The 27,728-nt window shown below is 38.8% G+C and overlaps 2 protein-coding genes across 2 annotated transcripts; one reads left to right on the forward strand and one right to left on the reverse strand.

Annotated features, from left to right (window-relative positions):
• Positions 1–657: 657 nt before the first annotated feature.
• LOC109020873 (protein FAR1-RELATED SEQUENCE 4-like) lies at positions 658–5,253 on the reverse strand. Its single transcript, XM_019003402.2, has 8 exons — positions 5,191–5,253; positions 4,157–5,008; positions 3,638–3,943; positions 2,699–3,538; positions 2,511–2,597; positions 2,364–2,438; positions 951–1,008; positions 658–863 (listed from the first exon to the last, which is right to left on the reverse strand). Exons 1-8 carry the CDS (start codon positions 5,251–5,253, stop codon positions 658–660), a joined length of 2,487 nt encoding a protein of 828 aa, XP_018858947.1.
• A 1,289-nt stretch (positions 5,254–6,542) lies between these two features.
• On the forward strand, positions 6,543–25,816 carry LOC109021113 (glutamyl-tRNA reductase-binding protein, chloroplastic). The gene is made up of 5 exons (XM_019003675.2): positions 6,543–7,136; positions 7,267–7,347; positions 10,669–10,773; positions 10,934–11,080; positions 25,295–25,816. The coding sequence occupies exons 1-5, from the start codon at positions 6,759–6,761 to the stop codon at positions 25,517–25,519; spliced, it is 936 nt and encodes a 311-aa protein (XP_018859220.1). The 5' UTR covers positions 6,543–6,758; the 3' UTR covers positions 25,520–25,816.
• The last annotated feature ends 1,912 nt before the right edge of the window (positions 25,817–27,728 follow it).

Here is a 27,728-nt window from a genome sequence, read left to right on the forward strand (position 1 = left end):
ATGAATTTAGTGAATCATTTTCTATGTACATATATTTTTTGTGAATGGATTATTATGAGATGACTAGAGCAGGTTGGCACTTGGAGGAAAATACATTATCTTCCTGTTATTTGCATGAATTCTCTGCTCTGCTATTTATTTGCATGAAGAGCTTTTTTTCCCACAGCAAATGGGCATGATGGAAGAAATAGTCTAAATTTAGATTCGACTATGAATGCAATTTTTCCAGCAGCCTGAGTTTCATAAACAATTGATCACAATTTGGTTTAATTTTGGGTCGGAAGATGACTATAGTAATAGCATATGAAGGATAAATGACACCCAAATGTTAAAATGATCATCAATACCATCTTTTAAGAACAAACGCAGAGCTTAAATTGACGTTATTGCAGCAAATTACTTGACTTGATGCAGATATTGGACATGAAAACAAAGCACATTAGATTCGGGGCTTAATACAAGTATATTATCCTCTGAATCCTAAATAGAGCTGGGAATAAAATAAACAAGATGAATCGAACTTGGAGTCCTGAAGTTCTATTTAACATGAAAACAGATATTGGAGTCCTGAAGTATAAATAGAGCACATTAGATTCGGGGCTTAATACAAGTATATAGATCACACAACTTCAACATGTTATGTAAAGTTGTTCTGTTTCAACGTGGATCAATTGAATCCATTTGTGGTAATCTCCTCAAGTCCTCCTTCTGGGCCTTGATTGCAATTCCAAGAGGCGATACAAGTAGAAGCAGAAGAAGTATCAAAGTAGAAATACGTGCCCATAATGGCAAAGTGAATATGTTCTCCAAAATGGCAACAGTAGAGAAACCATTTAAGTGTTTCTTGTCATCCCCCGTGGTTGCTTGTTAAATTCTCACACAAAACATAAGCACAAGGGAGACAAATGTAGGCAACAGAGCAAGCATCAGGATGTATGTGCTTGGCTTGCCCTTGCACACTGTGTCATACACTTGGATTAGTATTGCTCCACTGAGACCAAGAAATCCCTGTCCATCAAAGAAGTTAGAATGGCAAATTTTCATAGGAAAGTATTAGAAGTTCCAAGAAGACAATAGCTGGGAATTTTGTTCATCATTGACTTCACAATGAAAATTAACAACACCTGTACTTCACTATTATAAAAAAATTACTTGTTCAAAAAATTACTTCACAAGGAAACTATTAAATGAAACGCTGAAAACAAACCTTAAGAAACTGAATCCAGCTAAAAAGATTAACTTCATCGATAACTTATTCATCAACTCGAGTTTCATTTTTAGAATTGCATCTGCTGGAGATTTCGAGAAAAAAGTGACTTGTGGAACTATGAATGAACTGAAAGTGCACGAGGGGAAGACCAGAAGGTAGTAGTTGTCTAATTAGTTAGACATGCCATCATTCTAAATTGCTCCACCAACTTTTGCTTGAACAAGAACCTTATATCAGAGTTCAATTGGAATTAAAATGCATTTGTTAAAAATAAGCTATTGGTATCCCAATACTAGGTAGATAACGAACATGGTTTGGTTGTCCCCTACAGTATGTAAAATGATAAAATCCTTTTCTGTGTAAATGGCTATGAAATTAATAATGGAGCAAGCTGTCATGCAGAAGAACCCAACAATATTAGGCCAATGCTGAACTGTTAAATGAAACTATTGTGGAGTCCTGAATATGCATACCTTGTGCTGCTCTGCAACACTTCGCCAACTGCAGACTATGAAAAGAATAGCAGTCCATTCTCAGCATTATGACATGCTGCAATAGTTGTTTGTGAAAGAGCACCAACCCACCAAATATTATCCAAACAGCAGCAAAAACTCGGCACAACAATTAACACAAAATCAATATACTCCAATTTGCTGCTTGCAACACAAAATCAAACATCAAAACCAAAACCAAAACCAAAATGCTGTCACCAAAAAGCAGAAAACAAATAAATCCATATAGAGTCAGAATGAAGAGCATAGCATACATTCTATTCATTCCACAAACAATAATACTATTCCATACAAAGTCTACACAACTTAGTTATATTATCACACTCATCCAACAAAACAATACAATAAATCCACAAATTAAACATGAAATCTACAAAAGTCCTTGAATCAAATCTTTGTACCACAAAAACTCCAATCCATACATCCATTCCCAATAAAATACATTAAATACGTAAACCATAAATAATTGGGAAGATAGGTTTTGAATCATATCATTGGAGCGGTTGTGACCCATCCCACCCCAAGTCAACCGGTTGTGATCCATCCAACCCAAATTGCATCTGCAAAAGAAAAAATATCACAACCTAATTTTCATGTCGATATTAGCATTTAAATACAATAAACTCTTGAGATACACTTACACTCTCTTGACTTGGAATCACTGTTCCTCGGATTTGGGTTCCACTAATGTCAAAGGTTGTGATTTCTTGAACAACCTGATGAGAAATACTCGTAAAAATGTCCCCCAAAATTAGAATTTTAATATAAAAATGTACTTATTAATATACCTGCTGTCCAACATCGGATGCATCCACCTCTGAATGGAAAAATAAAGGTCTCCGTGTGTCCACACATGGTGTATCTCCTCCATCCGGCTAATAATCAAGTAACAAATAAATCCATCAATGTTGTCACATTTCAATTTATTTCTGTTATAAAATCTTAAATAAAAAGACATATATTAAATTCGATCCACCTCTTTGCGTTTTCCTTTAGTTTTTTTCGCTTTGACTTTTCGCATGTCTTTCTCCATCCTGGATGCTCTTCTCAGTGATGGGGGTCTGCCTTTTCCTCGCACAACATGTGGACTGAGTACTTTCTTAGAAGTACCAACTGTAGTTGTGTCATTTCCTGAACAACCAATATTGCTTCCTGTTTGGGTAATCGATGGGTGTTGTTGGTTGGCACGATACAACTTCATCATAGCGTACAACTTAGTCTTCGCATCCTCAGTATGCTCTTTCGAACTCGCAGCATCAGTGATCATCTCATAACAGATATTCAACAGCTCTGAATATCTATTAGAATCTGCCCGTTCTTCTCCTGCATCATAGCTACTACGGATTAATGTGTATCGCCTTTTGATATCCTTTCTCCATCGATCTAAGATGTACCTATCTGGCAAAATTTTAATCTCGTTACATTTGAACACGGCCAAAATGTGCCGACACAATATCCCTCTCATCTGGAATAATCCACAAGAACATTTTGCAGCTGCATCCCCCTCACTAAAGTCCACAGAATATGTAACCACCTTAGTGAACTCCTCGAAACGAACTTCATCCTCTACCAGATAGGTTTTTACCGCACCATCACTCTTATTTAACTTTGGATTCATATCGATGATGCCTGTAATTTGAAGCTGAACTTCTTTGAATTTAGCATTGGTGTACAACTCTTGTAACTTCTTCTCAATTGGAGATCTAGAAATGCAGGGAATCGTGACACTAAACGAGTGAAAGTCTGCAGCATTTTCATTCTCAATTTTTTTCTTCAACGCGTTTTCAAACTGGTCAACAAACTCTTTTAGGTTCGTCTTTGCATGAACATAACCGTCAAAAAAAGCATTCATGCTCTCACTTCGTTGTGTTGTACTCATTCCAGCCCAAAAGTACTCTTTCAAAAAGGCTGGAACCCAATGCTCACGCTCAGCATATAAACTCTGCAACCACGCATTCTCATGCAAACTATACTTAACAATCAACTGTTCCCAACACCTCTCAAACTCTTCAATATTTTGGGTGTCATACACACACTTCATTAACGCATTCTTCATCCCAATTTTATAGGAAGCATAGGAGCCAAGTTTTTCAGGGACTTTCTTCAGGATATGCCACAAGCAAAATCTATGTCGGGTCTCTGGGAAAACAATAGCTATTGCATTTTTCATTGCTCTATCTTGATCAGTGATAATTGATTTCGGAGCTATGCCATCCATACACTGCAACCAGGTCTTGAATAACCACACAAAGGTCTCCGTATCCTCACTAGAAATCAAGCCTGCTCCCAATAAAATTGACTGACCATGATGGTTTACACCAACAAATGGTGCAAACGGCATCCCATATCTATTCGTCAAGTATGTGGTGTCGAATGTGACCACATCACCAAAATATTGCTACGCAGCTCTACTACGAGGGTCTGCCCAAAATACATTTCTTAACCTCCCATCATCATCTAAATCCATCAATGCAAAGAATCCCGGATTTTTGTACTGCATCCTACAAAAATACTCTCGAAGCGCACCAGCACCACCAGCGCCAAGTCGTAGATGTCTTGCCTTATCGATATAATTACGACAATCTTTTTCCAAAAATGGAAGGTTCTCGAATCCGCCCGCACCAACAACAAGAGATCCGAAGCTCTTATTCATTCGGATGCTAGCCAAATCATTTGTATCTAAAACTCTTTTTACGGAGTCACTCACTTCTCTATTACATCGAAAGAAGCGAGATTTCTTTGGACTCAGGCCGTGGTTATGGATATTATGAACTGTAGTCAACCGAAGCTTTCCATCAGATTTTAAGGCATTGATCTTTGCCTTACATTCTGTTTTTCCGGTCGGGCGTGGGTTGGCGACATTGAAAGTCCTATTACGGGCCTTCCCACCACGAGCACAAGCAAGGGTGACATACCTAACCATCTCATCTTCTCCCCTCTCAGTCCTTTTTGTCATCACCCCAAACCCGCACTTCTTAGCATATTGTTTATAATAACTCATTAAATCTTCAAAGGAGTTAAACTCCATTCCCGACTTTGGCTCCTCAATCATGTCATCACCATCCATTTCAACATTCTGAGATGTCCCCGCACTGCCATCCTCAGTTTCTTGAGGAAGTGGTCTATCCTCATTACTTTCCTCAACTCTACCGGATGTACATTGTGCTTCAATTTCCCCACCCTCGAGTCTATTATCCTCTGAATCAACTATTCTACTCGTAGCAGAGCTTGTATTGATGAGAGGAATCGGAGGATATATGGCATGTGGGAATGGATAACCAGCATTCTGCAAAAGACAAAGAAATGTGCAATTAAAATCCTGAATTGGAAAAACGAACTTATTAATAAAAACTAATAATGTAATTGATGGTATGTCCTAACATGTTATTGGATTTGCCTTATTGATGAATTTTAAATATCAAGTCAAAACATTCAAATGTAATTGATAGATTAAATTATATAACATACCTCGAATGAGAAATTTGAGTTGGATGGTATTGGCGTGGATGGGTGTTCTTTATCGTTTCCCATGTTGAGAGAGAGCTAAAAGCAAATACTGGATCTACAAAGTAAAAATGCAAATAAGGGCTGCTATAGATATATGGGCTGCTATAGATATTCCTCTATACAAGTATAGAATGTGCAGAAACAACTCATAAATTGACAGTTTATTAGCAGACCTATGACCATACAGATTCATCATTGTCCATCATATATTATGCACTTGTTTAATTAATTTACAGCCTGTCTAAATAGGAGAACTCCTGCTCTATCTACTCTAGGGACTTTCTGTTTTCCTGCTTTTCAACAACAATAATACATCGAAACCCCCAATAATTCGAGCATGTTGAAACGTAGATAACTGGACACGCACCACCCACTCTCTGTTTCACACTCTAGTTTCACTTCCACCCACTCCCACACACTCCCACACAGAACTGGACACGCACGCAGGAAGACTGATATTAAAGCCAACAAAAATGTGTAACTACAGCAAATGAGAATGTCAAAGAAAACAAACTACACCGACCATCAACAGTTGGCTTCCAACTACATCTTATCCACTGTTTATTTAGATTTCTCAGCAACCAAACGCCACAAAAAATTAAATTTCAGATCAGCAAATGAAGAATAATAATGAAAACGAAAAATAAAACAGATAGATCGAAAAAGATAGTGAAGTTGCCTGTGTCTAGCTTGAAAATTGTCGGAGTCGATTTGCTCGAACTCGCAGTCTCGAGTAACCCGCTGTTGGTACAGATCTGAGGCCTAAAATGCTAAACGGACTACTTGAAGCAGTGAGTGAGAAAGGGAGTCGGGGACTGGCAGGAAACGTTGAGGTGGACGCACCCCGTTGTTCTCTCGGGAGAAGATGGAGCTCGACACTTCGGGCCCAGATGAGAGGAGAGGAGAGGACGGAGCTGGGAGCTCGTGATTCTGCAACTCGAGAGAAGAAGAAGCTCGGGCACAATCGTTTTCGTTACCGATGAACGCAACTCAAGATGACGATCTGCGTGCGGGACCGAGGGGCAACAAGACGAGGGAGAGAATCGGGAGTCTGCAATTCCAAAACGGAGAAGACGAGGGAGAGATGCAGTTTCATTTTGATTTCCCGCATTTTTTATTTCGGCCATTTTGTCTTAATTTAATTTATTTTGTTTTGTTTTAATTTATTTAATTTAATGCCACGTCAGCCGCGGGGACGCACCGGGGACGCACCCCGGTTGCCCATAGAATTTCTGAAAAATATATTGGATAATATCTGCCATCTGGTTTCGATCAAAACGTACAAAACATAAATAAATAAAAAAAGCGTACAAAACATTTGTATTCTGAGTCCTAGCTGACCACTTGCAGGCCTTTCCTGTCCTGCCGTTATCGTGAGGCTCATCCCCATCTCCAATCTCTAGACCTTGTCCGAGCTATATTTGACGTCTGTCTCCGTCTCTGTCTCTGTCTCTCTAACCATTCCGAATCTTCTGTTACTTTCCGGGAAAACCTTGAAATTGGCTTGGCAATCTTGCACTTTCTCTGAAATGCTTCTCCAAACTCAACCTCTGGCAACCCATTTTGCTCTATCACTCACTCCCTCAAAACCCATAATCAACATCCAATTCACTCCTCCGAAGCCAAAGTCATTTCAATCTCCGTTTCGGAATGTAAAATGCGCTCTTTCAGTTATATCGGAGCCGTCACATAGGGAATTCAGGAGCGATAAGCCGTTCCCGGCTGAGGTTTCAAGGACAATTATGGAGTTGGCATCTGTGGGCACCCTTTCAACGTTAAACCAAGAGGGTTGGCCTTTGGGTATTGGCGTTCGCTACGCTGTTGACCCAGAAGGGACTCCGGTTTTATGCTTGAATACCTCTATTAGGCAATCCTCTATGGACAGGAGGTCTAGTCTCCATGTTCAGGTGTTTCTTTAGTTCTCTCTCTCTCTCCCTCCCTCCCTCTCTCTGTGTCAATGGTTGACTGGGAGGTCTGTTTACGCATAAGCACTTAAATTTAACTAATACGATTATATTATGCATTTCTTTGAGGCAGTTAGAGCAGTGTGGATTGAAGACTCCTCAGTGCACAATTCAAGGCAGCCTTGGAAAACCAGAGGACAAGATGGTCTTGAAGGTATGATTTTGCGCCATTTGGTTAAGTTTCTGAAACCGACTTAAGTTTTAATAGTTATTGCACTATGATTATTGTCGGCTGAGTTGTTCGCTTGGTATTTTAAAGCTGTGAACTTAATCTCCTTCAAGCTGTGATACTTAATAATTAACTTGCACGAGTTTAAAATGATCAAATCTTGGTTTGTTTCAAGGGTTTTATAAAACCTTTCTAGCGACTGTCTGTTAATGAGATACCAGATTGTTTGGACTCCAAGTAAAGGAAACTTCTCTGTACACTCTTTCTATGAGGTCCGTACTACTCAGGTTAGTAACCACTTTCCTCGGAAGAGCATTTGGAGGAGTAAAGCGCCTAAGGCTACTTTTTTTGTTTGGACTGCATCCTTAGGGAAGATCCTGACCATTGACAAACTAAGAAAACGTGGGTTTATCCTTATTCACGGGTTCATCCTCACCAGCAACATCCTCAAAACCTTCTTCACCTGGGGTGGGAAAACATTTAAAAACAATTAAATGAGTCGAATACCTAGTAAGAACCACATAATGCAGTAAATATAATATAAACATAAGGTTTTCATTTAACATTAACATTCTTAAGAAAACTTACCTTTAAGCATACATAAAGCATTAATTTTAAATCATTAAGAAACATTCTTTTACCTCAACCTCAAAGTATAAGCATTTATTTCCTTAACCTCTATCATTAATCATTTGTTACCTTAACCTCATCTTTTGTGGCCGTTTACACACGGTTAACCCCCGTGTGTTAGGGTTGGCAACCCTTGCGATCAATGGTTTTAGCCTTTTTTGATAAGTAATCAATGGTTCTAGCCTTAGCTAGCGGAATAGAACCAAACCTCAGGAATGGGTCATTCCGACGTTGCTCTCCATCCCAACCTCATCATAACATCATCATCCTCATATGGCCATTTATTAACCTCAACAGACACATGCAAACATTCTTTCTCTGTTTCTTTACATTAACCTTGCCTTACCTTTCATTCTTTTAAAATAAACAATCATGCAATATGGTATTCAGTCACACAAAAGTCATGCAATTCTAACATCAAAAAGCATCTATCATCATACATTGGGTTCATAAAAAAGGGGCTATCAATGAAGGGCTCATACATATATACTTTTGAAAACATTTACTACATACATACATTTGAAAAAGACTTTATAGTTTACCATACAATTTAAGCTAATCGTGTGTTTTCTCCAAACCTTTAATAGTTTTGGTAATCATGTAAACTTTTTAAATTGTTAATCATTATTCATGTATGGATCTCTCGGGTTGTCTAAGTCTCTTGGCTATAATTATTCCTCACCTATCTTGCTCGCCTATCTCTAGGTTTACTCGGTGCAATGCTTATGGTATGCTCGGTTTAGTGCTTATATCATACTCAGTTTTGGTGCTTGTTACATGCTCGGGTTAAGGCTTATGACATACTCGGATTAGGACTTATGTGACAATCTCGAATTAGGGCTTTTGACATGCTTGGGTTAGGGCTCAGGACATGCTCGTATTAGGGCTTAGCCGAGCAATGCTTGCTCGGTTTAGGTTTCATGTGACTATCTCTCTCTTTCCCATTTACACTAATATATCATAACATGCTTAGGGTTTTAATGCATCTAATGGAGAGGGTGTTTACCTAGGGCAAACTGAGGCATACAAAGGATGGGGAAGGTGACAGAGTTAAGAGTTTGTAACCCTAATTCCACCTGGCATGCGGGCAGCTTAGGAGGTACTCCAACATGCTTTGGTGGTTGGATCATACAATGGATGTGTTTGAGGGTCATGGTGCTGTGATGGTGGTGTTGATGGTGGGTGGTGATATGCTCGGGTATGTGGTGGTTTAACCCGTGACTTGTGTGTGAGAGTGCTTAGTTATATGGTGGTTAACCCATGATGTGTGTGTGTGTGTGTGTGTGAGGGAAAGCAAGAACCTACCAACGGAGTGGGGTGGCGCATAGTGTGAGCAAGATAGGTTGTGGTGGCCGAATGAGTGACTTGTAGGGATGCAAGGGGTGCGGCACAATTCTTGAGGAGCAAAATGTGTGTGTGCCGAGTTATAGGGTTCTATAAATAGGATTTTGTGGGGTGCAAGTCCAAGTGGGATAAGACTTCTAGTGTTTTGCCATAGAGGAATCCGGAATAGGCTTGGGGTCTTAGTCATCCTAGGGTTTTCAACTAGTGCTAGGTCATCTAGGGTTTTTGGCTTAGACTAGGAGATGGGATTGCCTTAGGAGTTGTGATTAGATTAGGTGTTATGACTGAATTAGGAGCTATGCTTGAACTAGGAGTTGTGTTTGAACTAGGAGTTATGCTTGAAGTAGGTATCATCCTAACCTAGATGGCTTATTCCCATGGGCTCTTAATGGGCTTGGGCAAGCATAGTGCTTGGGCTTGCTCACCCTCTCTTGGTCTTAGTGGGCTTGGGCCTAGTTGGTGGACAGTCCAGATTTTGCTCTCTAAAACTAGAAACCCTAACTTTCCTAAACTAGAACTTAAAGGTTCGGGGTGCTTTATGTGCAAAAGGAATGGTGAATCAGTGGACCACCTTCTTCTCCATTGTGAAGTGGTAAAGGTTCTGTGGGATGAGATTTTTGATAGCCTTGGTATTGCCTGGGTGATACCTAGAAGGGTGAGGATCTATTGGCTTGTTTGAGAAGAATCCAGGGTAATTGTCAAATTGCATTTGTTTTGGAAGATGGTGCCATTATGTCATATGTGGTGTATATGGAATGAGAGAGGACGTTCATTGGGAGGGATTGGAGATTTTTTAATTTTTTTTTCCATATGTTGTTACTTTGGGCATTGGCTATTGTATTGGATGGGACTAGTTTTCATGATTTCTATGATGTTTTTTCCAGCTCCTAGCTTGTAATTAGGTGTTTTCTCTTGTATACTCCCTGTGTACTTGGGCTATGCCTAATTATGTAGATTAATAAATTTTCTTCCTTATAAAAAAAAGTAATTGGATAATAGGTAGAGTGTCTTGTTCCTAGTTATATAGGGTTTTCAATGTACTCTTCAATTTGTCAAAGCAGTTAATTGGCAAAAACATTTAAGATTTTTTTTATTGTAGCAGTTATAGGGTCTAAGTTGAGTTGTCACAGTGCTTCCTTTGAATGAAAAATACCAGCAATAAGATGTTTTGGGTGAGCTCTCATAATCATCTTAATTGGCTTGTCATATGGACTCATACAAAAGTTGAATAAGGATAAATAAATACATGTTTTTTTTTCTGTAACAGTATTTTTTAAATACATGTAATGCTTTAATCAAACTTTTATTGAGAGGTTGCTGTCTATTTTACAGAAACTGCATTCATTATGGAAAAATAAGTTTGGAGAAGAAGCTGATGATGACCTTATGTATGTTGTTTGTGTGGAAAGGGTACTTCAGATAGATGACTTGAAAGAGGTAACTTTTTATTGTGAGTGCTCATGTTTTGACTCTAAATATCTATTGCACTTACCTTTTTTCTGTAGCCTGCTAAGCTGTATAATTATCTTAAAGTTTGTACTTTGTTTTGAAACAAAAAAAAAGATTGTTATGAATTTGGTGTCTGAAACCATTCCAGGCTGGTGTATGGGTCACTTCATCAGATTATAGAGATGCACATCCTGATCCTCTTCGGGACTTTGCAGAAAAGCTAGTGAATGAGATAAACACCAATAACATTGAAGATGTCATTCGCTTTTGCAACATATATGTTGATTTTGACCAGGTTTGCATGCAACATGATATTTGCAACCTTTACTATTATAACCTTATGTTTGTCTGAAACTCAAACTGTGTGTTACCTAACTTTCTAGATGGAAAACAATAGTGTTTTGTTGCATTTGGAAACTTTCATTTTGTGGACTGAAAAGAATAATATAAGATTTAAACTGCCCATGTAAAGAGAGCTCTTACTGTTTTGATAATATGAAGCAGCCTATTGCAACCAAATGGGCCATTCCAATTCTTTGATGCCTAAATAATTACTTGACTAGATGTTCTAACTACCATATGTTGTTTTGCATTTTGCAGATTACATTTTGCTTGATGTGTTAGTCATTTCATTACTGTACATATTATTTCAGAAAATTATGGCCATATAGGATTTTATTTTATTTTTGATCGGCAAAGAGGAATTTTATTGATAAGAGAAATAGGCATAATCCAAGTACACGGGACATATACAGGAACAACACATGCATGATTGTTTAGAGATAGAAGAAAGTTGTGAATATTCATGCCGTTAAATTTTATTACAATTGACCAATGGAATGAAGTTTTCAGAAAAAACATTCTAAGCTTGTCCATTGTCCATTTGCGATCCTTGAAGCTCTTTCCATTCCTCTCCCTCCATATACACCACCATAGTCAAATCAAGACCATCTTCTAGATTGCTGCAATGTGAGAATTACCTTGGAGGCCTCTCCAACTTCGTAGTAAATCAACCATCCTTCTTGGCATCACCCAACCTAACCCCACTCTAGCAAAGAAATTATTCTATAAGCTCATGGAAATGTCACAGTGAAGTAATAAGTGGTCAACGAACTCCCCACTCTATTTGCATATACAATACCAATACATCTGAATGATTTAGCATTTCCTTAGATTGTTTGAGGTGGGGATCTTCCTACAGGTTGTCCATACAAAACAGGAAGCTTTTAGGGGGAGCCTTAATCTTGCATATTGTAACAACCCGTTCGCCCGTGGTTAAGAATGAAGTCACTTTTATAAATCTCGGGGAACCGAAGTGCTACTACTGACCTTGACTTAAAAAATTTTCTTATACTTAACACCAGGTACAAAGATTTCATATAATCAATAAAATCATTCTTTTTTAAAAATATTGAAAATATAAAAGAGACTATGCGGAAGCACTTATTAAAATTTCTAAAACTTTATTACTATCAAAATCATAACTTAAAATCTTTCATGATCTAGGCCTCTGCCTTGCCTCCCTGGGCCAAGTCCCGTCCTGCAGCTCTATCTTCATAAATATTCTGAGCTGTAGTGGTTTAAAAATATAAAACAAACTAAAATGAAACTCATCATAACGTAAACATACTAAACATAAGGTATTTCATAACATATTTCATGTTGAGAACTTAAAATTATGATCATTCATACGTATGCTTATGACATGCATGACTTATCTTATCTCACTTATTTTATTGGCGAACACAATTAACCTTGTGTGCAAGGTTGCGTACTAGCCCTACTTCATGTGACCATAAAGGGAACCGCTAATATTATTCTAGCATGCTATGGTGGACCACGCCTAGGTTCATGGTTGGCACATCCACCATAAATCGCATTGGTACCATGAAATGACCATATTATTAACTGTTTTGAGCTTATCTTACACTTGATGTTATAAAAACTTATGTCTTATGCAACGAGAGATGCATAATATATACATAACTATTATATGCAGAATGAAACTTGATCATGAATTATGATGAATGACGTACTTCAAGATATCATGACATGCGTGGTACATAAACATTGGCTTCCAAAGAACTAACTTTAATAATAATATATATAACTAGTTAACGTATGCTAATCCTAATTTATGATTAAGCTACTTACCTCGTGGCACTGATCCAATATTTTTGAGGTGCAACTGTAACTTCTGTAAATTTCTAATTAAACACATTTTAAAATTTAAGCCTGAAATACTATATTAACTTATATTTGCAAAAAATTTTAAAGTCTTCATAACCCTAAATATTTCCATATCTATAGTCTATTTTCTCTTTGTTTTTATTATCATAAATGATAAACACTACGGATTAGTGCAAGGGTATTTATGCAAATTTTATTATAAAACACTTATACCTCACGTGGGCACCTTCAGACGTGGAGAGGGATTGAATTTACATGGGGAGAGAATAACGTGAGAGAAACCGAGTGGTGGAGACAGAGAGCTAACGTGAGGGGGAGCTTATGGTGCGGTGGAGGAATGGCGGTGGTCCAAGGTAGTTGATGAACCAACTATGGCTTCAAGGATCCCAGCGTGGACCATCGTGCTTGGGTTGTTGTGGTGCAATAACTCGGTGTCGCATTGGCGGCCGGCTTACGTTTGCTTGGTGGAGCAAGGGGAGGCACCTGTTGTCGCAGCTTGGTCTTCAAGTGGGCTGGTCTACTTCAGTTTCACGTTCGCAAAAGAGAGGAGAAGCATGAAGACCAAGTGGTGGGTGCTGCAGTTCGACGGTGGAGACTTGCTTTCCAGCGTCTTCTGTTGCTACCAATGGTGCATGAGGTTGGTTTTCCATTTGGTGTGGGGTGGCATAAGTGGTTGGGTTGGTTGCTCTGTTTTCGATGTATAAAACAGGGGACTTTGGGCTTATGATGGTTGGACAATGGTGGAAGGAAAGGTTGCGGCGTCTGTTGTTGGGTTTCTTTCCATGGCTGGTTTGGCTTCTCTGCACCAGGGAGAGGGGCTTGCTGTGTTAGGTTCTGGCCATGCTGTTTGAAGGGAACTGACCTGCGACTCTCATGGGGAGGTCCTACGTGATGGTGTAATGGAGGGGCTACGAATGTGCATGGAGGGGCTAGTTGGGGAAGAAAACAACTTGCAGCAACCCTAAACCTAGGGGAAAGAGAAGGAGATATATGAGCATGGGGCTTACGGTTTCTATATATATAGAGAGAGAGAGAGAGAGAGATAGAAGTAGTTGGGTCTTGGGTGACATCTCATGAGTCTTGGATTCTATTGTCTCAGTCTATTTTGTGGACTATTAAGGTCTCTTAGGGGCTTAATACCAATATTGGGTCACTTGTTCACTTGCCCATATTTTTATGGGCCAAGTACCTGATAAATTCCAATGGGCCTGTTCTCGAGTCTAAAATAGATCCAACTCATCCAAAAATACTTTGGGCATATGAAAATTTTTAATGGGCCAATAATTAACACCCTACTCCCCTAGTATTAAGATTGACATCATTTTTAGAAAATCTCAGGAGCCAGTGTGCTACTACTATTGACCTTAACTTAAAAATTTTATTTTATTCTAAAGGAAGCGCCAGGTACAAAGATTCCTTATAATAAATAAAATAATTGAAAATACTGAAATCATAAAAGAGAGTACGTGGAAACATTTATTAAAATCTCTCAACTTTGTACTATAAAAATAACTTAAAATTTTTTTGCATGATCTAGGCTTCTGTCATGCCTCCCTAGAACAAGTCTCGTCCTGCAGCTTTATCTTAATAATTATTCTGACTTTGGGTGGTTTAAAAACATAAAAAAAACTAAAATGAGTAACTTAGTAAGAAACACATTATAACGTAAACATACTTAACATATGGTTTTTCATAAAATATTTCATGCCGAGAATTTAAAATTATGATCATTCATACATATGCTTATAACATGCATGACTTATCTTGAATATTCAATTTATTTGACTGATCTGACTGGCCAACACACTTAATCTTGTGTGCAAAGTTGTGCACTAGTTCCACATCCTGTGGCCACAAGGGAAACCGTTGATTTGATATGATAATAATACTATGATGAACCAAGCATAAGTCCACAGCTTGCACATCTACCCTAACTGCATTGGTATCATACATCTGAATGGCCATCTGATTAATCTTAATATGTATCTTACACTTGATCTAATAAAAATTTACATGTCTTATGCAACGTGAGATGCATAATATAAATATAACTATAATATGCGGAATGAAACATGATCATGAATTATGATGAACGACATTCTTGTAGATATCATGGCATGCGTGGTACATAAAATTGGCTTCCAAAGAATTGACTTTAATAATAATATATATAACTAGCTAACATATGCTAAATCCTAATTTATGATTAAGCTACTTATCTTGTATTTAGGGTTGGGCAAAACCTCCGTCAACTCCAACTCTGGCCGATATCCGCTCCGGTTTCGACTCCGCTGGAGTCGGAAAATTCGGAGTTTGGAGTCAAAGTCGGAGTTTCTTAGAAAAACTTTGTCGTAGCTGTAGTCAATATCGGCTTCGACTTCCGAACTCTGACTCTGACAATTTTGTCATTTGCATTTTGAACTCAGGTGTTCTGAACTTAGGTTGTAGGCTATTTTTTTTAAGACCCTTTATTGGCTAGTTGCTTCGTGTTCCTCAGTTGATTCAAAAGTCCATTCATTGTTGCTTTCATCATAGTAGCAGAAAGTAGGACAACTGCTGCAGAGAGATAGATAGGCCTTTTGCTAATAGGCCTTTTGAACCCTACACGGCTTTTGATGAAACTTTGTGCTCTGTGCATGCAATGGGGAAGAGCTTCTCTCAGACCCAAGTTATATAGTATTAATTTATTTTGATATTGACAAGTCAATAGAGAAGTTAGTACTATAGGTTGATTTTGCATTTTTGCGCTCAAACTTGATGTGGACACCATAAATAGTAAATACACTTTAACAAACAGACAAATAAATACATCAAGAGTACACTTTAACTGTTGTGGACACGGTTCAGAATTGGCGTGGCCTCCACTACCCTTCCATTGATCTCCATCAACAAAGAAATAAATACACTTCTTCCTCTTAGATCTCACTTTTTCTTCCTATCTCTGTCTTCTTTCTTATTCTTCTCTATTTCCCTTCGTAGTTTTTCTCTCTTTCACTTCTTTTTTTTTTCTCTCATTCCTCCCTTTCTCACTCTCTCTTTTGGACTCATCAACCTTCTTCATTTACTGCTAGGCTTTATATTTTTCTTCTTCTTTTAGTTCTGTTGATTTTTCTTTTTCTTTTTCTTTTTTTTATATATATTTTCAAAGAGAGAGAAAACTACGAAAAGAAAATGAGCCTGTGCCACCAGAACAATGCATCTCTTCCACTGCACACCATCGTTGTCTCGTCCCAACTCCAATAGAGCTCTGATCGGAATCAGAATCGGAATCGGAGCTCAACTTGGCCTTCGAATTTGGTCGGAGTCAGAAGTTGGAGTTGGGCTTTCTGACTCCGTCGAAGTTGGAGCCCAGCCCTACTCATAGCACTAATTCAATATTTTTGGAGCTAAGCTGATTACCTATAAAATAGGCACGTAATTTGCGTAAATTTCTAATTAATTACATACTTTGAAATAAAAACCTAAAATAATAAAAGAATCCATATTTCTCTAAATCCTAAAATTAATCTAACCTTTCGTGGGCTTGAATTCTCACAAATATTCTCCATTAAACCCATAATGCATCAGTTTAAACCCATGGCCCATCTAATATTGCATAGCCCATAATGCAACATAACCTACCAGCCCATACCTAACAAAGATAGAGAGAGAGAGAAACTAACATGAGTGGGAGAGAAAACGTGAGAGGTGCTGTGAGAAGAAGTGAGCGAAACAGAGAGAGAGAGAGAAACCGAAAGGTGGTGGGAGAGATATTTTCACAGTTCGGTCTAGGGTTGGAGGGATTCATGTTGTCTGGTATGGTGGTGGAGGGTGGTTCACAGCTGGGTGTGGTTGAACAAACCATTGGTGGCTAAAATCGAGGTGTGGAAGGCTCGCTCTGTTTCTGGTTGCCGAAACAGAGGAATTACGAAAGTTTTCTTTTGTTAGGGTGGAGGACGTGGGAGAGGGACTTGTTAGGGACCCCGGTCTTGTCCCTAACACTAAGGTTTACGAGCTTGACTTGGTGATGATGGCAACCGAGTGTTCTTGCCAACTTGTTTGGCCTTCCACAAAAGGATGGTGTTTGAGTGATGAGATGAAGTATTTAGGTAGGCTAAGTGTTTAGGTTAAGGCAAATCAATGTGGGCGGCTAGACTTGTTCTTGAGTGAAGTGCCAAGATGATGGAGGCTAGGGTTGAATGGATGAGATGAGGTTAGGGTTCGGGTTGGATGCAACTAGGGATGTCGTGGGCTATGGTAGAATTAGGGTTGGTGTGGGTTTGGAAGATTGGCTTAGAATTATAGGTGTTTGATGCAATGAGAATGGCTTAAGGGTTGCCCTTAATGTTTGGGCCACTTGGATTGTGATTAGGGTAGGTATGGTGAAGTGTAACTAGGGTTTTGTGAGGTGGCTAAGGTGAATTTCGAGATTTGGAAGAGTTGGCTTAGGGTTGGAGTTTAGGATGATGCTAGGGTTTGTGAATGAGGTGGAAGAGTGATGTTAGGGTTTGGTTGGCTAGGGTTGCCAAAATGGTAAGGTAGGATTAGGGTTTTGGGATGTTGGATGACTAAGATGAATGGATTGGGTTGACTTGGTTTTTGGAAGGTTGGCTAGATTTTGGATGATTTGGAAATGAATATGGAAGTTTGAAAGATGGAGGGAATCTTTGAGGGAAGAAGGGAATTTGAATTTGCATTAAGATGGCTAGTCAATAATTTACTAGAGAGATTGTAGGAAGAGTAATTTAAGGGATTGAATGTGATGGTCAATTCCTTATTATGGGCGGCTAGAGTTTCCTTATAGGGTTTGAGGTGGGCGGCTAGAGTTTATGGTGGATGACTTTATGATGGCTGAATATGGTAAGTGGATGGTATGGTTAGCGTTTTATGAATATGATAGATGAAGGGCAATTATGAGAATGTGAACTAATATGGAAAGTAGGGCAACACTAGGGTTGGCCGAATGGTGTATGTGGGAGTGGAGGCTGTGTATTTCGGCTAGGGTAAGGTGTATGGAATGAACAATTTATGAAAAATTGACAAACTTATGGAAAGGATGACAAACGCTATGGTGGTCGAGTATGAGGTATGGAATGGATCAAATGAACAATGGAATGGATGAACACTATGAATACTTAAGAACAACTCAAGAACAATGCACATAAAATAATAAGATCAAAGATAGAAAATGGAAGACAAGAGATGGAATGGAAAATACTCATTAGATTAATGGATCCTTAGGGATTCACGAATTGCACCCTAAAGATAAAAAGAACAAGATAGATAGATTGAATCACACCTATTCACGAATTGCAAGGTGTGATTCTCTCTTAGGGGATTCATGTATTGCACCCCAAAAAGCTCAAGTACCTTAGCACTGAATGATGATCTCAAGAACAAAATAGACACCCACTAGGAAATTTGCCAAAAGATGTAAATGCAAAACCTAAGGGTCCTATTTATAAGGATTACAACTTGGAAACTCTCAATAGGTCCCTTGGAAAATAAATAATTAAATAAAAATAAATAATAAAAAATAACATTAGTTGACATGGGCCAAGTTGACCCATGGCATGCATGAGCCCATGGGTGGGCTAGGCTGGCTGTTGGCATGTGGCTGATAGGGCCCTGGGTTGGTCTGGGCATTGGCAGGTTGACATGGCCCAGGCAGGGTGCCTGGGCGTTGGGCCTGCTGGGGCATGGGCGCGGGACTGCTGCGCACGCGGGGCGAGCGGATGAGACGTGCGCGCAGGGCGTGCGGGGCGCGCGGGCCATGCATGCTGCATGCACTGGCCATGCTGAACGGGCTGGCTTTGTCACCAGCCCCCTTAGGCATCCTGGGCATGTCAAGGTAGGGCCCATGAGGCTGTTTTGGGGCTGTCTAGCCTTGTCTCCACATGGTTAGTGGCTTGGCCATAGGCCACAAAACATGGGGTCCTACCAGGACCGCCACATGCGATGGTCACTGGCAGAGAGAGAAACGGGTCATGGTGCTTGCCAGACAATGCATGAAACAGGTGGTGGCTCGACGTAGTAAAATGGCAGGTACAGAATGTGACACAGCTGCGTCTCGTGCTGGGCTTACGTGAAGGGCTAGACCGAATGAATGGTGGCTTGAGTCACAATGGCTGATCTTGAAGGCTTGCTACGTGAGAAATTGTTGTGTTGAGATCGTAGAGGGAGAGGAGATATATAGATGGAAGAAGGGCGTTGACATGTATGAATGGAACTCGGTTTGTGACTACCGCGGAGTGAAGGTCGGTCATCATCACCAAGAAAAGAGCAAGGGTGATGGACAAGGGGTTTATTGTGAGGGTCTGAAACTGGGCAAAATGATAATTGTGTACGAAATTGATTAATATATTTGATATGAAATAAATATGTAAAATTTCCTAATTTGTCTAAGAGTTTAAGAAACAGGAGAATTTCAGATAGAATCATCAGTTCATTTAAGGTAGGACTCGGAAATTGACCCTCCACATACTTGAGATCATTTTGTAGAAAGGTTCTATTATGAAAAGTATAAATAATGGAGATAAAGGAATTATTAAATGGAGTGCCGTTCACCTGAGATCAATTTGTCTCAAACCGCCGAGCTTTCGAAGAAGCCCATTAGGGTGCCATTCACCAAAATGGAGAAGTGTACAATGGAGATACAAAGTTGAATCCAAGAGCACCATTTCTCACAGAGACCACATCTCTTATGCATATGTAGCAAGAGTTTCCAATTGGCTAGGTCTTTTTCATATCAAGTTTGCATGGTAGCCCCGGCTCACCTATCTATAACTACTATCCAAGCATTCATTGGCGATGAGTACCGAAACAAGGATTTGTCTGCCTCTTACAAAGCCATTTTGGGGCTTCAAAATTATCTTCTCCATCACTGTGCTCAATCTATATTACAATACATTCAAAAGGATTTTGTACATCCCATTCACCAAATTAATGGGATGATAATCTTTAACGTTCATGACTCCTTGGTTTTCGAAGCTTCCCATTTCATGAGACTCGTCAAAGAATCTCATGATGTCATTTTTAACCACTTCCTAGCAAGTCTGAAAGAAAACCATAGTGAACCCATTTGGAGTTGGAGCTTTGTCATCCGCTGTACTTTTCATTACCTTCTGGTTCTTCAACTCTTCAAAAAGTCTCTCTAGCCAACTCGCTTCTTGATGATCCAGCCACTCAATCACAAGTCCATCAAGACTCCGTCTCCAAGTGAACTATTCTGAAAGTAGTCGCTCGTAGTAGTTAATGATGTGGTCTATGATCTTAGGGTGATTCGAAGTGGCCCTCTCATCCACCATCAATGCCTCAGTGACATTGTGTCTCCTGTGTGAGTAAGCCAGACGATGAAAGAACTTGGTGCCCTTGTCCCGCTCCTTTAACTAGAAGGCCCTTGAATTTTGTCTCCAAGAAATCTTTTCCCTTATAGACATCCTTTTAAGGTCTGCAATCTAGTGAATTCTACGAGCCTTTTCTTCTTTTAAATGATCCCTCTCCTCCAAACCCTATAGTTCCTCCAAGAGTGAATTCTTTCGGCATTTCACATTGCAAATCATTTGCTCATGCCAAGTATTTAGGTCTTTCTTTATAGCCTTCAACTTGCATGCCAAAACATAGCTAGGATTTCCATGGAATAGGTAGGAAGACCACCATTGTCTAACTATGTCAATGATGCCTTCCGATTTCAACCACATATTTTCGAACTTAAAGTATCATCGACCCCCATGAATATCTCCACAATCAATAATAATAAGAAAGTGATCCGAACACAACCTTGAAAGTTGTTTTTGGATTAGGTCCAGATAATGTGCTTCCCAATCAAGGTAGACGACCATTCATCCCACAATAGCCTTCTCACAAGACCTGAATTAGGACCATATACACCGGCAAAGGCCCATTGATAATCATCTTCTACATTCTTAAATGAAATGACCGCCATAAAATCGCCCACACAAACTTCCAATTTTTCCACTGCTCTTTTATCCCACTTTGCCAAGATACCTCTTGATATTAGAAGGCAAGTAAGACATCTCCACTTGAAGATGACTCCACAAACTCCTCATTATGCTTAAGAGAAGAGGAGCTATAATTAACCAAACTCTATCATAAAAAATGAATATTGATTTCTTCCTTCCAAACAGCAGGTACTTCCTTGCAAAAATTTCAAAATTAGTGATTATTAGGGTGTGGATTCAGAAAAATTATTAAGAGAGGACTGCCTTAGGCCTAATGACAGTGAATTATTGAGTTTAAAAAGATGCTTTTACCCAAAATCCTTTGGTAGCTCTAGCCAGAAAATAGTAACTTTTGATCTTGATGGTTGATGCTGTTGGGAGTTGTAACAGTTGTAACTTGAATTGTATAAATGGAGCCGTGAACAACTTGATGATGTTCTTACCTAAGGCTGCAGCAAAGGAAGAGAGTTGGGGGAAGGGATACAAGCATTAATTCGTTCAATCTGGACAGCAAGTATCCAAGGATAAATTGGAGTGCATACTGACGCACAAGGGAAAAGAGTGGGTTGGTTAAGAAAAACTCAAGAGTGCTATGGAGGGGGGTCAGCGGGTAGTTGGTCTGGTTTATCTGCCAGTGTGGGTAGTTCATAAAGATTAATAGAAATTCTTGAATTTTCTCAAGGCAGGGGGCAACACATGGCCGAGGGGGCTGCTATTTTCCTTTGGCACCCCTTTCTAGGTTTCATACAAAATAAGACAGGGCTTTAGAACCTGAAAGGGGCCACACTAGGCTTCTTTTTGGGGATGCGCAGCTTCTTCCTGGAGTTGTATAGGCAATTTCCTATTTCTCATTGACTTAAAAGTTTCCTAAATTATTCAAAGAATTTGGTCAGCTCATAATGTTGTAATCTCCAGGGTTTTGTCTCTAAAGCTGGCTGTGACAGCCAGTTCCTAGAGTTTTCTACGTAACTTGGTGTCATTAAATAAAAGCTACACTCCTAAAATAATCCTAGGGTGTGGGTAGCCTCATAGACTTGTGATATCTAAAGTTTTTGTCTGTGAAAGCTAGTTCTGACGGATTAGGAGTTTAGTGGCAATTTTTTGCAACTTTTCTTCCCTTTTATAACAGATTTAGTCAAAAAGCCAAATCTGCCAGCCCCAAAGTTAACCTATTTCCCACCTAAACTTATAACAATAATACAAAATAAAAGCAGAAAAACAGTTGGCCTGTGTGTGTTAATTCAAAAACCCACTCCAGATTTAGGATTTGATGTGCTCAGGTGTGACAATTGTCTTCCAAAATAAAAGGCTTTTTGCTCAGATCAACATCGACAACGCCTTAGCCATGGCTGGTTTTCTTTGCCCATTGTTTCCTTAGCAATGAAGCTATCAAATTTGACAATTTATGTCCAATTTCTCCACCATTAACCCTGGAATGAAATAGATTGGAGCCATCTATTGTTCCAGATGATCCACACTTGAGGCTGACGATGTCAGCTTTGATATCTGTTGTTATGAGTCCAAGTAAGGGATCTATTGGCGGGGGTGTTTAATTGTGATAACCTGTCTTAGTGAAGAAACCTTGAAAGTGCATAGAATGACAGTTTTGAAAATAATTCTTCTACGTTCCTTTTGTTAATGGGCTAAGTCTGTTTAAACAGATCTTACAGTTAAAAGATATCTGGACTCAGCCAAATTATAATAGTAATTGGACTCAACATACTAAGATAAAAACAAAATCCCACTCAGATCAAAACACTTCAAAACTATTAGACTCCTAGTGTGAATAGCACTCCTAACATATTAGAGCTGTAGCTCTTTGTTGAAACCTAACTTCAGACTTCTACGTGGGCAACCACTACCAAAAGCAAAAGCAACAACTTCAAAGCCTCCTAAACTTGACTCTTTACATATGGTGCCTGGAAAGAAGCTGGAATCCTACTGAATATGACTTCCACCACCTGGACCATTTTATTTTCGCTTGGACTCTCTTTAATGCCATTCACAAAATGAACTCTATTGAGCCATCGCCAACACTTTCATTATTTGATTGGAAGGCTTAATTGGCCATCAGGCACAGTTGATTTCATCCTTCTGTTCCTTTTTTTCCTATTTAAGAAATATGGTTCCCAAAACAGCTGGGGAACCAGGGCTCTGATCGCAACTAGGTTCTATTTTTTTCATCAAGATTGGTGTTTAGCCTGCCCCAAAAAAAGACCGAAACCTTCTTTTTCTCTTCAGCCCCTTCTTTCTCGCTCTTCAACCACTTCTTGTTTCGTGACAGCTTTCCTTCACAGTGATTTGGAGGAGCATATTTACATGGAGCAGCCAGAAGGGTAGGCCTCTCCTTATTCTATGGGCATGCGATGAATACTATAGCTGAATGCCATGCTTTATTGGATGGGATACGCTTGTGTCAATTGCTTGGTTTGAGAAATTTATTGGTAGAATCTGATTCAAGTGTTGTGATGGGTTGGTTAGCTTCTGGGATATGCAAATATTGGTTTCTTTGGGATTTTTGGAAGGAGATTAAAGAGATTATTAGTTTGCTTAATATTCGGTTTAGACACAATTTTAGAGAGGTTAACATGGCAGTGGATTTTTTGGCAAAAGAAGGCACAAAAGGCAGAGTTTCAGATTTTATTGGTGAGGAGTTTGTGCATGGACGACTTTGGGGCATTGTGTGACTAGATAAATTGTCTTGTACTTATTTACGGTTTTGATTTATTGTACAGGAAAGTTATGTGAATGGTTTTCCTCCACCTCAGTGAGGGTTTATCAATAATAAAAAAGGCCTCTTCTTGTTCATTCCATAGGGTGGGGGCTGTGGACTAACAATTCAGCAAAGGGCTTAAAAGCTCCTTTCTCAAACCTTCCCCATTCTCTAATAATAAGCTAAGCATCAAAACCCAGCAAACCCCAAATGTCCCTCTTTGCCCGAGACCTCGCATCAGCTGATCTAAGATCACCCTCATTCTTAAAGAGGCTTCCATCTCAAGAATGCTATCAATAACCTTCTGCCTCTTATGCTGCTCTTAACTCCTCCCCTTCACATGTACTGCATTCATGGTGGCAGCAGCCTCAGTCAACTCAACAATGGTTTCCTCCAACCCTTCTGAGGCTGTGGTCATAGCCTTGGCAGCACCATCACCAGCCCAGCCAACCCTCCCCCCCTAGCCGCCTATCCACTCGTGTTCGTAGCTTGATTGGAGGTCAAGAGTGTGGTCTGGTTAAAAAACAGAAGTCGTCCGTATCAAGTGATTGGAAGCCATTGAACGTATACAGTTATCCAGTTATATCTGTTGTACTCGGTAACTTTTTACAGCTCTATCTCATACTACTGACCCGGTTAGTAGTATGTGCATCTGTCTGTTGGGATTCCATATCCTTGTATGTACTTTTCTGGGATTCATGTGCTTTCATGCCTACCTGGATTTGTTTGATTTGTACTTGTATACTGACTAATAATGTTGCAAGAATGTAGAAATTGCTGTTGGCATCTCGGGATATGTTGTCCATCAATCTGTCACACTCCTAGCAAAAGGGCTCATTATTGTATAAATGAGTTAATTGGTAGTTCTTCAAATGTGTTTAATAAGGCCCACAGATTTAGAAATTCTGTTGCGAGTTTGTTAGGCCTATTTCACAAAAGACTTGTAGTGAGGGTATGCTGAGTTTTGAATGTGAATTTCCATTTCTTGTATCTATTTTCTTGGAGGTGTGATCACCCTCGAAGTTGATTCCTTTAGGCGTAGGTAGCCAAATGGTCTAGTCCCTGCCAGAGAACAACTGCAGCTGAGACAAGAGCTGATAAGTAGAGGACAATGCTATAAAGATCTTTCTTTTTAAAGAAAGGGGTGGCAGAGCAAGATTCGTGCATCCAGTTGTCCTGTCAAAAAGAAGGTGGTCATGGTTGAAGACTCAAGCTTGGTAGAAGCAAACGAGTTGGCTAAGTTGTTACATACCTGAGAATTAAGTGTTTGGACGCAAAGAAAGTAAAAGAAAATGAAAAGATTGATCACCTTTGACGGTGATCACACCTCCAAGAAAATGGATACAAGAAATGGAAATTCACATTCAAAACTCAGAATACCTTCAATGCAAGACTTCTTAGAGTATTTATACCTGAGATGGGCCTAACAAACTTACATCAGAATTGCTAAATCTGTGAGCCTTAAACGAATGGGAATTGTGAAAAGAATTGTAAAAGAGCTGTAAGAGAGTTGCAGGTGTATTGTTAATGTTATCCTTTATACAATAATGAGCTCTTTTTCTAGGTGTGAACCAAATTACTTAAATGACAATCTGAGAGTATATGCCCAAGCTACAAGTCGCCTTCAATTATCCTTCTTACTCAGGTATTTCATTCAATCTGGCAGGTGTCCGAGGCAAAGCTTATATGGGTTGATCGGTTGGGATTTGATATGCGCGTCTTTTCTCAGAAAGGTATATTTGAGGTCCGCATTCCTTTTCCAAGAGAAGTGACAGATGTGAAGGGTGTGAAGTCAACATTTAATTGTATGTCCCAATTAGCTTGGGAGGTTGAAAAGAATTTTCATGTCCCCGATTTTCAGAAGGTGAAACATTTGAAGCAGATATTATAGAGAAGAATAACAACGGCCTTCTTGCCCTCAATCTCTCTCTCAATCTCTCTCTCTCTGTGCGCGCAGAGAATAAGAATATTTGCTGGCTTTCGTTATCTTGCAAGTTACGTGGATGGGTTAGCCGACCAAAAATGAGCTTCTTCCGATTATGATGAGGTCAATATCAGTTTTTTTTTTTTTTTCCTAAGAAACTTTGCCAATTGGGCAGCCTAATGTTACACTTTTGGCTAGTTGGCTACAATCAGTATAAGCGAAATGTTTCCTCTTTTTCCTCCCTTTTATGGGTTTTTCCCTTCATGTATCAGCTTCCGATTCTAGTCCCTTGCTGCCATTGCAAACTTTATACATTTTAAGAATGTTGAAAGAACAACCCATCCTGGGAGTCAGCTGTCAGCCGCTGTTAATTGTCGTCCGATCTCTCATGACTAGGGCAGAGCACTGACCTAGTTGGAGTTGGATTTAGCTTTTTCCAACTCTCAACTTTGATTCAGTCAGAGTCTGATACCGACTTCTGACTCCGCATTTGACAAGTGAAAAATTCGATCCGAATCTGCTAAAACAAAGCGGAGTCGGATTGGATCTCAAATTTGGGTTGTTAAAGTGGGTCAAACATGCTTTGGGCGTTTTTTTTTAGTGGGCTATGTTTTAAACTATTATCCAATCATTTTTTAACCCTAATTATTGGGCTGAAACGATAGGCTTTGTGCAAAGTCCACATTTTGGGCCGAAGTATTAAAAATGTCTTAAATATTTAAAACTTACATATATTAGGTCTGGTTTGGATACAAAAGTCCCATCAACTTATCTCAATTCATCTTATCTAATCATTATAACTTTCTCAAATCTTCATACAAAATATAATAAATAATTTATTTTTTTCAAATTTCAAAATAATAATAATATTAAAAAATAATATTCTAATAATATTTTAAACTTTCATCTCAACTCACTATCCAAATCTCCCTAAAAGTGCCTGCATTTGGCTCATGCAAAGTGCTCTATATAAAACCCATCTTTTGGGCATAAGTCTTAGCAAGATAATGAATAATGATAAATTTTGCAAAAACATGATTTAGAACATTTTTGGGAGCAATTAAACATAACAATCTGAAAATAAATACTTTTACTATCTTTACTAAAATATAAACTAAACAAGTAGGATTAAAAATACAAATCACCTATCAAATTTTAAAGTAAAAATTGAAAATAAACTAAAGGCTTCAATTATAAAAGAAAATACTAAAATACTTAACAAAAGTATGCGAACAAACAAAAAGACCACCACCTAGGCATTCAACACATAACAAAAAAAGAAAAAGAAAAAACCATTACATGAACAAAACAAAACAGTTCATCCCCAAACTACATCATCTAGGCATTCAATACATAACAAACCAAAAGTTTAAGAAAAACAAATAATTTCCAGCAAGAACTAACGGACTAAAGCAACACAACTCCAACCCACAGTTCCCAATTACCTAGCAACCAACGATCCATAATGACACAAATGCAACGTGTTCCCAACTCCAGAGTAACAAACCACCAACACAACATAACTCCAATAAATACAAACCACATTGAAAAATATTGTTTCCAAGATAAGAAGTACTAAAGAAATAATCAAAGATGACAAAATACTGCCGCCTCCAATTTGCTTCTCTCCACTTGTTCCTTCTAAGTTGTAGCTATTAGAAGTGAGAAGATAACAAAAATAATGACAATATAAGATAAAATGCCACTAAAAAACAATAACAATATATAAAAAAAACAAAGGTGAAAAACTTGACTAATGCACCTTAATCCTCGTCACATAGTATACTCGTCATATTGGTGATTAATTCTACAATTGAAAATGTTCAAATACACTTATTAGTATCAAAAAATGAAGAAACAAAAATATACAAGAGATGCTAATGATTTTAGTAATTTTACCAGAGTCTAACTTGTATTTGTCCAGTCATCAAGTTAGTTCCAATAATTTTGACTCAGACATATGAGTGTAGACTTCAACCAATTTTGAGTGCATACAAGAGCATCCACCGTTCTAGGAGCCAATGAACTTCAAAACGGATACAACACCCTGCTTTTTGTACTAAATGTTGACTCAAAAGCTACAATGGTTATGTGAATAATTAAGATATCTCTTGATATTTTAGCAATGACTGGGTATTTGCTAGAGTTAATCCTCCACCAAATTAATATATCAAAT

Source organism: Juglans regia, chromosome 12, assembly GCF_001411555.2.
Source record: "Juglans regia cultivar Chandler chromosome 12, Walnut 2.0, whole genome shotgun sequence".
NCBI lineage: Eukaryota > Viridiplantae > Streptophyta > Magnoliopsida > Fagales > Juglandaceae > Juglans > Juglans regia.

What these genes read in the sequence shown, in the direction of transcription:
- LOC109020873 (XM_019003402.2), bottom strand. Translation starts at nt 5,253, where the DNA reads ATGGGAAACGATAAAGAACACCCATCCACGCCAATACCATCCAACTCA. An exon ending in ACTCAAATTTCTCATTCGAG is followed by an intron (nt 5,009 to 5,190) that starts GTATGTTATATA and finishes TGTCTTTTGCAG; the next exon opens with AATGCTGGTTATCCATTCCC. An exon ending in ATGCTGAGCGTGAGCATTGG is followed by an intron (nt 3,539 to 3,637) that starts GTTCCAGCCTTT and finishes GTTCATGCAAAG; the next exon opens with ACGAACCTAAAAGAGTTTGT.
- LOC109021113 (XM_019003675.2), top strand. Translation starts at nt 6,759, where the DNA reads ATGCTTCTCCAAACTCAACCTCTGGCAACCCATTTTGCTCTATCACTC. An exon ending in AGATAGATGACTTGAAAGAG is followed by an intron (nt 10,774 to 10,933) that starts GTAACTTTTTAT and finishes AAACCATTCCAG; the next exon opens with GCTGGTGTATGGGTCACTTC. An exon ending in TATATGTTGATTTTGACCAG is followed by an intron (nt 11,081 to 25,294) that starts GTTTGCATGCAA and finishes TCAATCTGGCAG; the next exon opens with GTGTCCGAGGCAAAGCTTAT.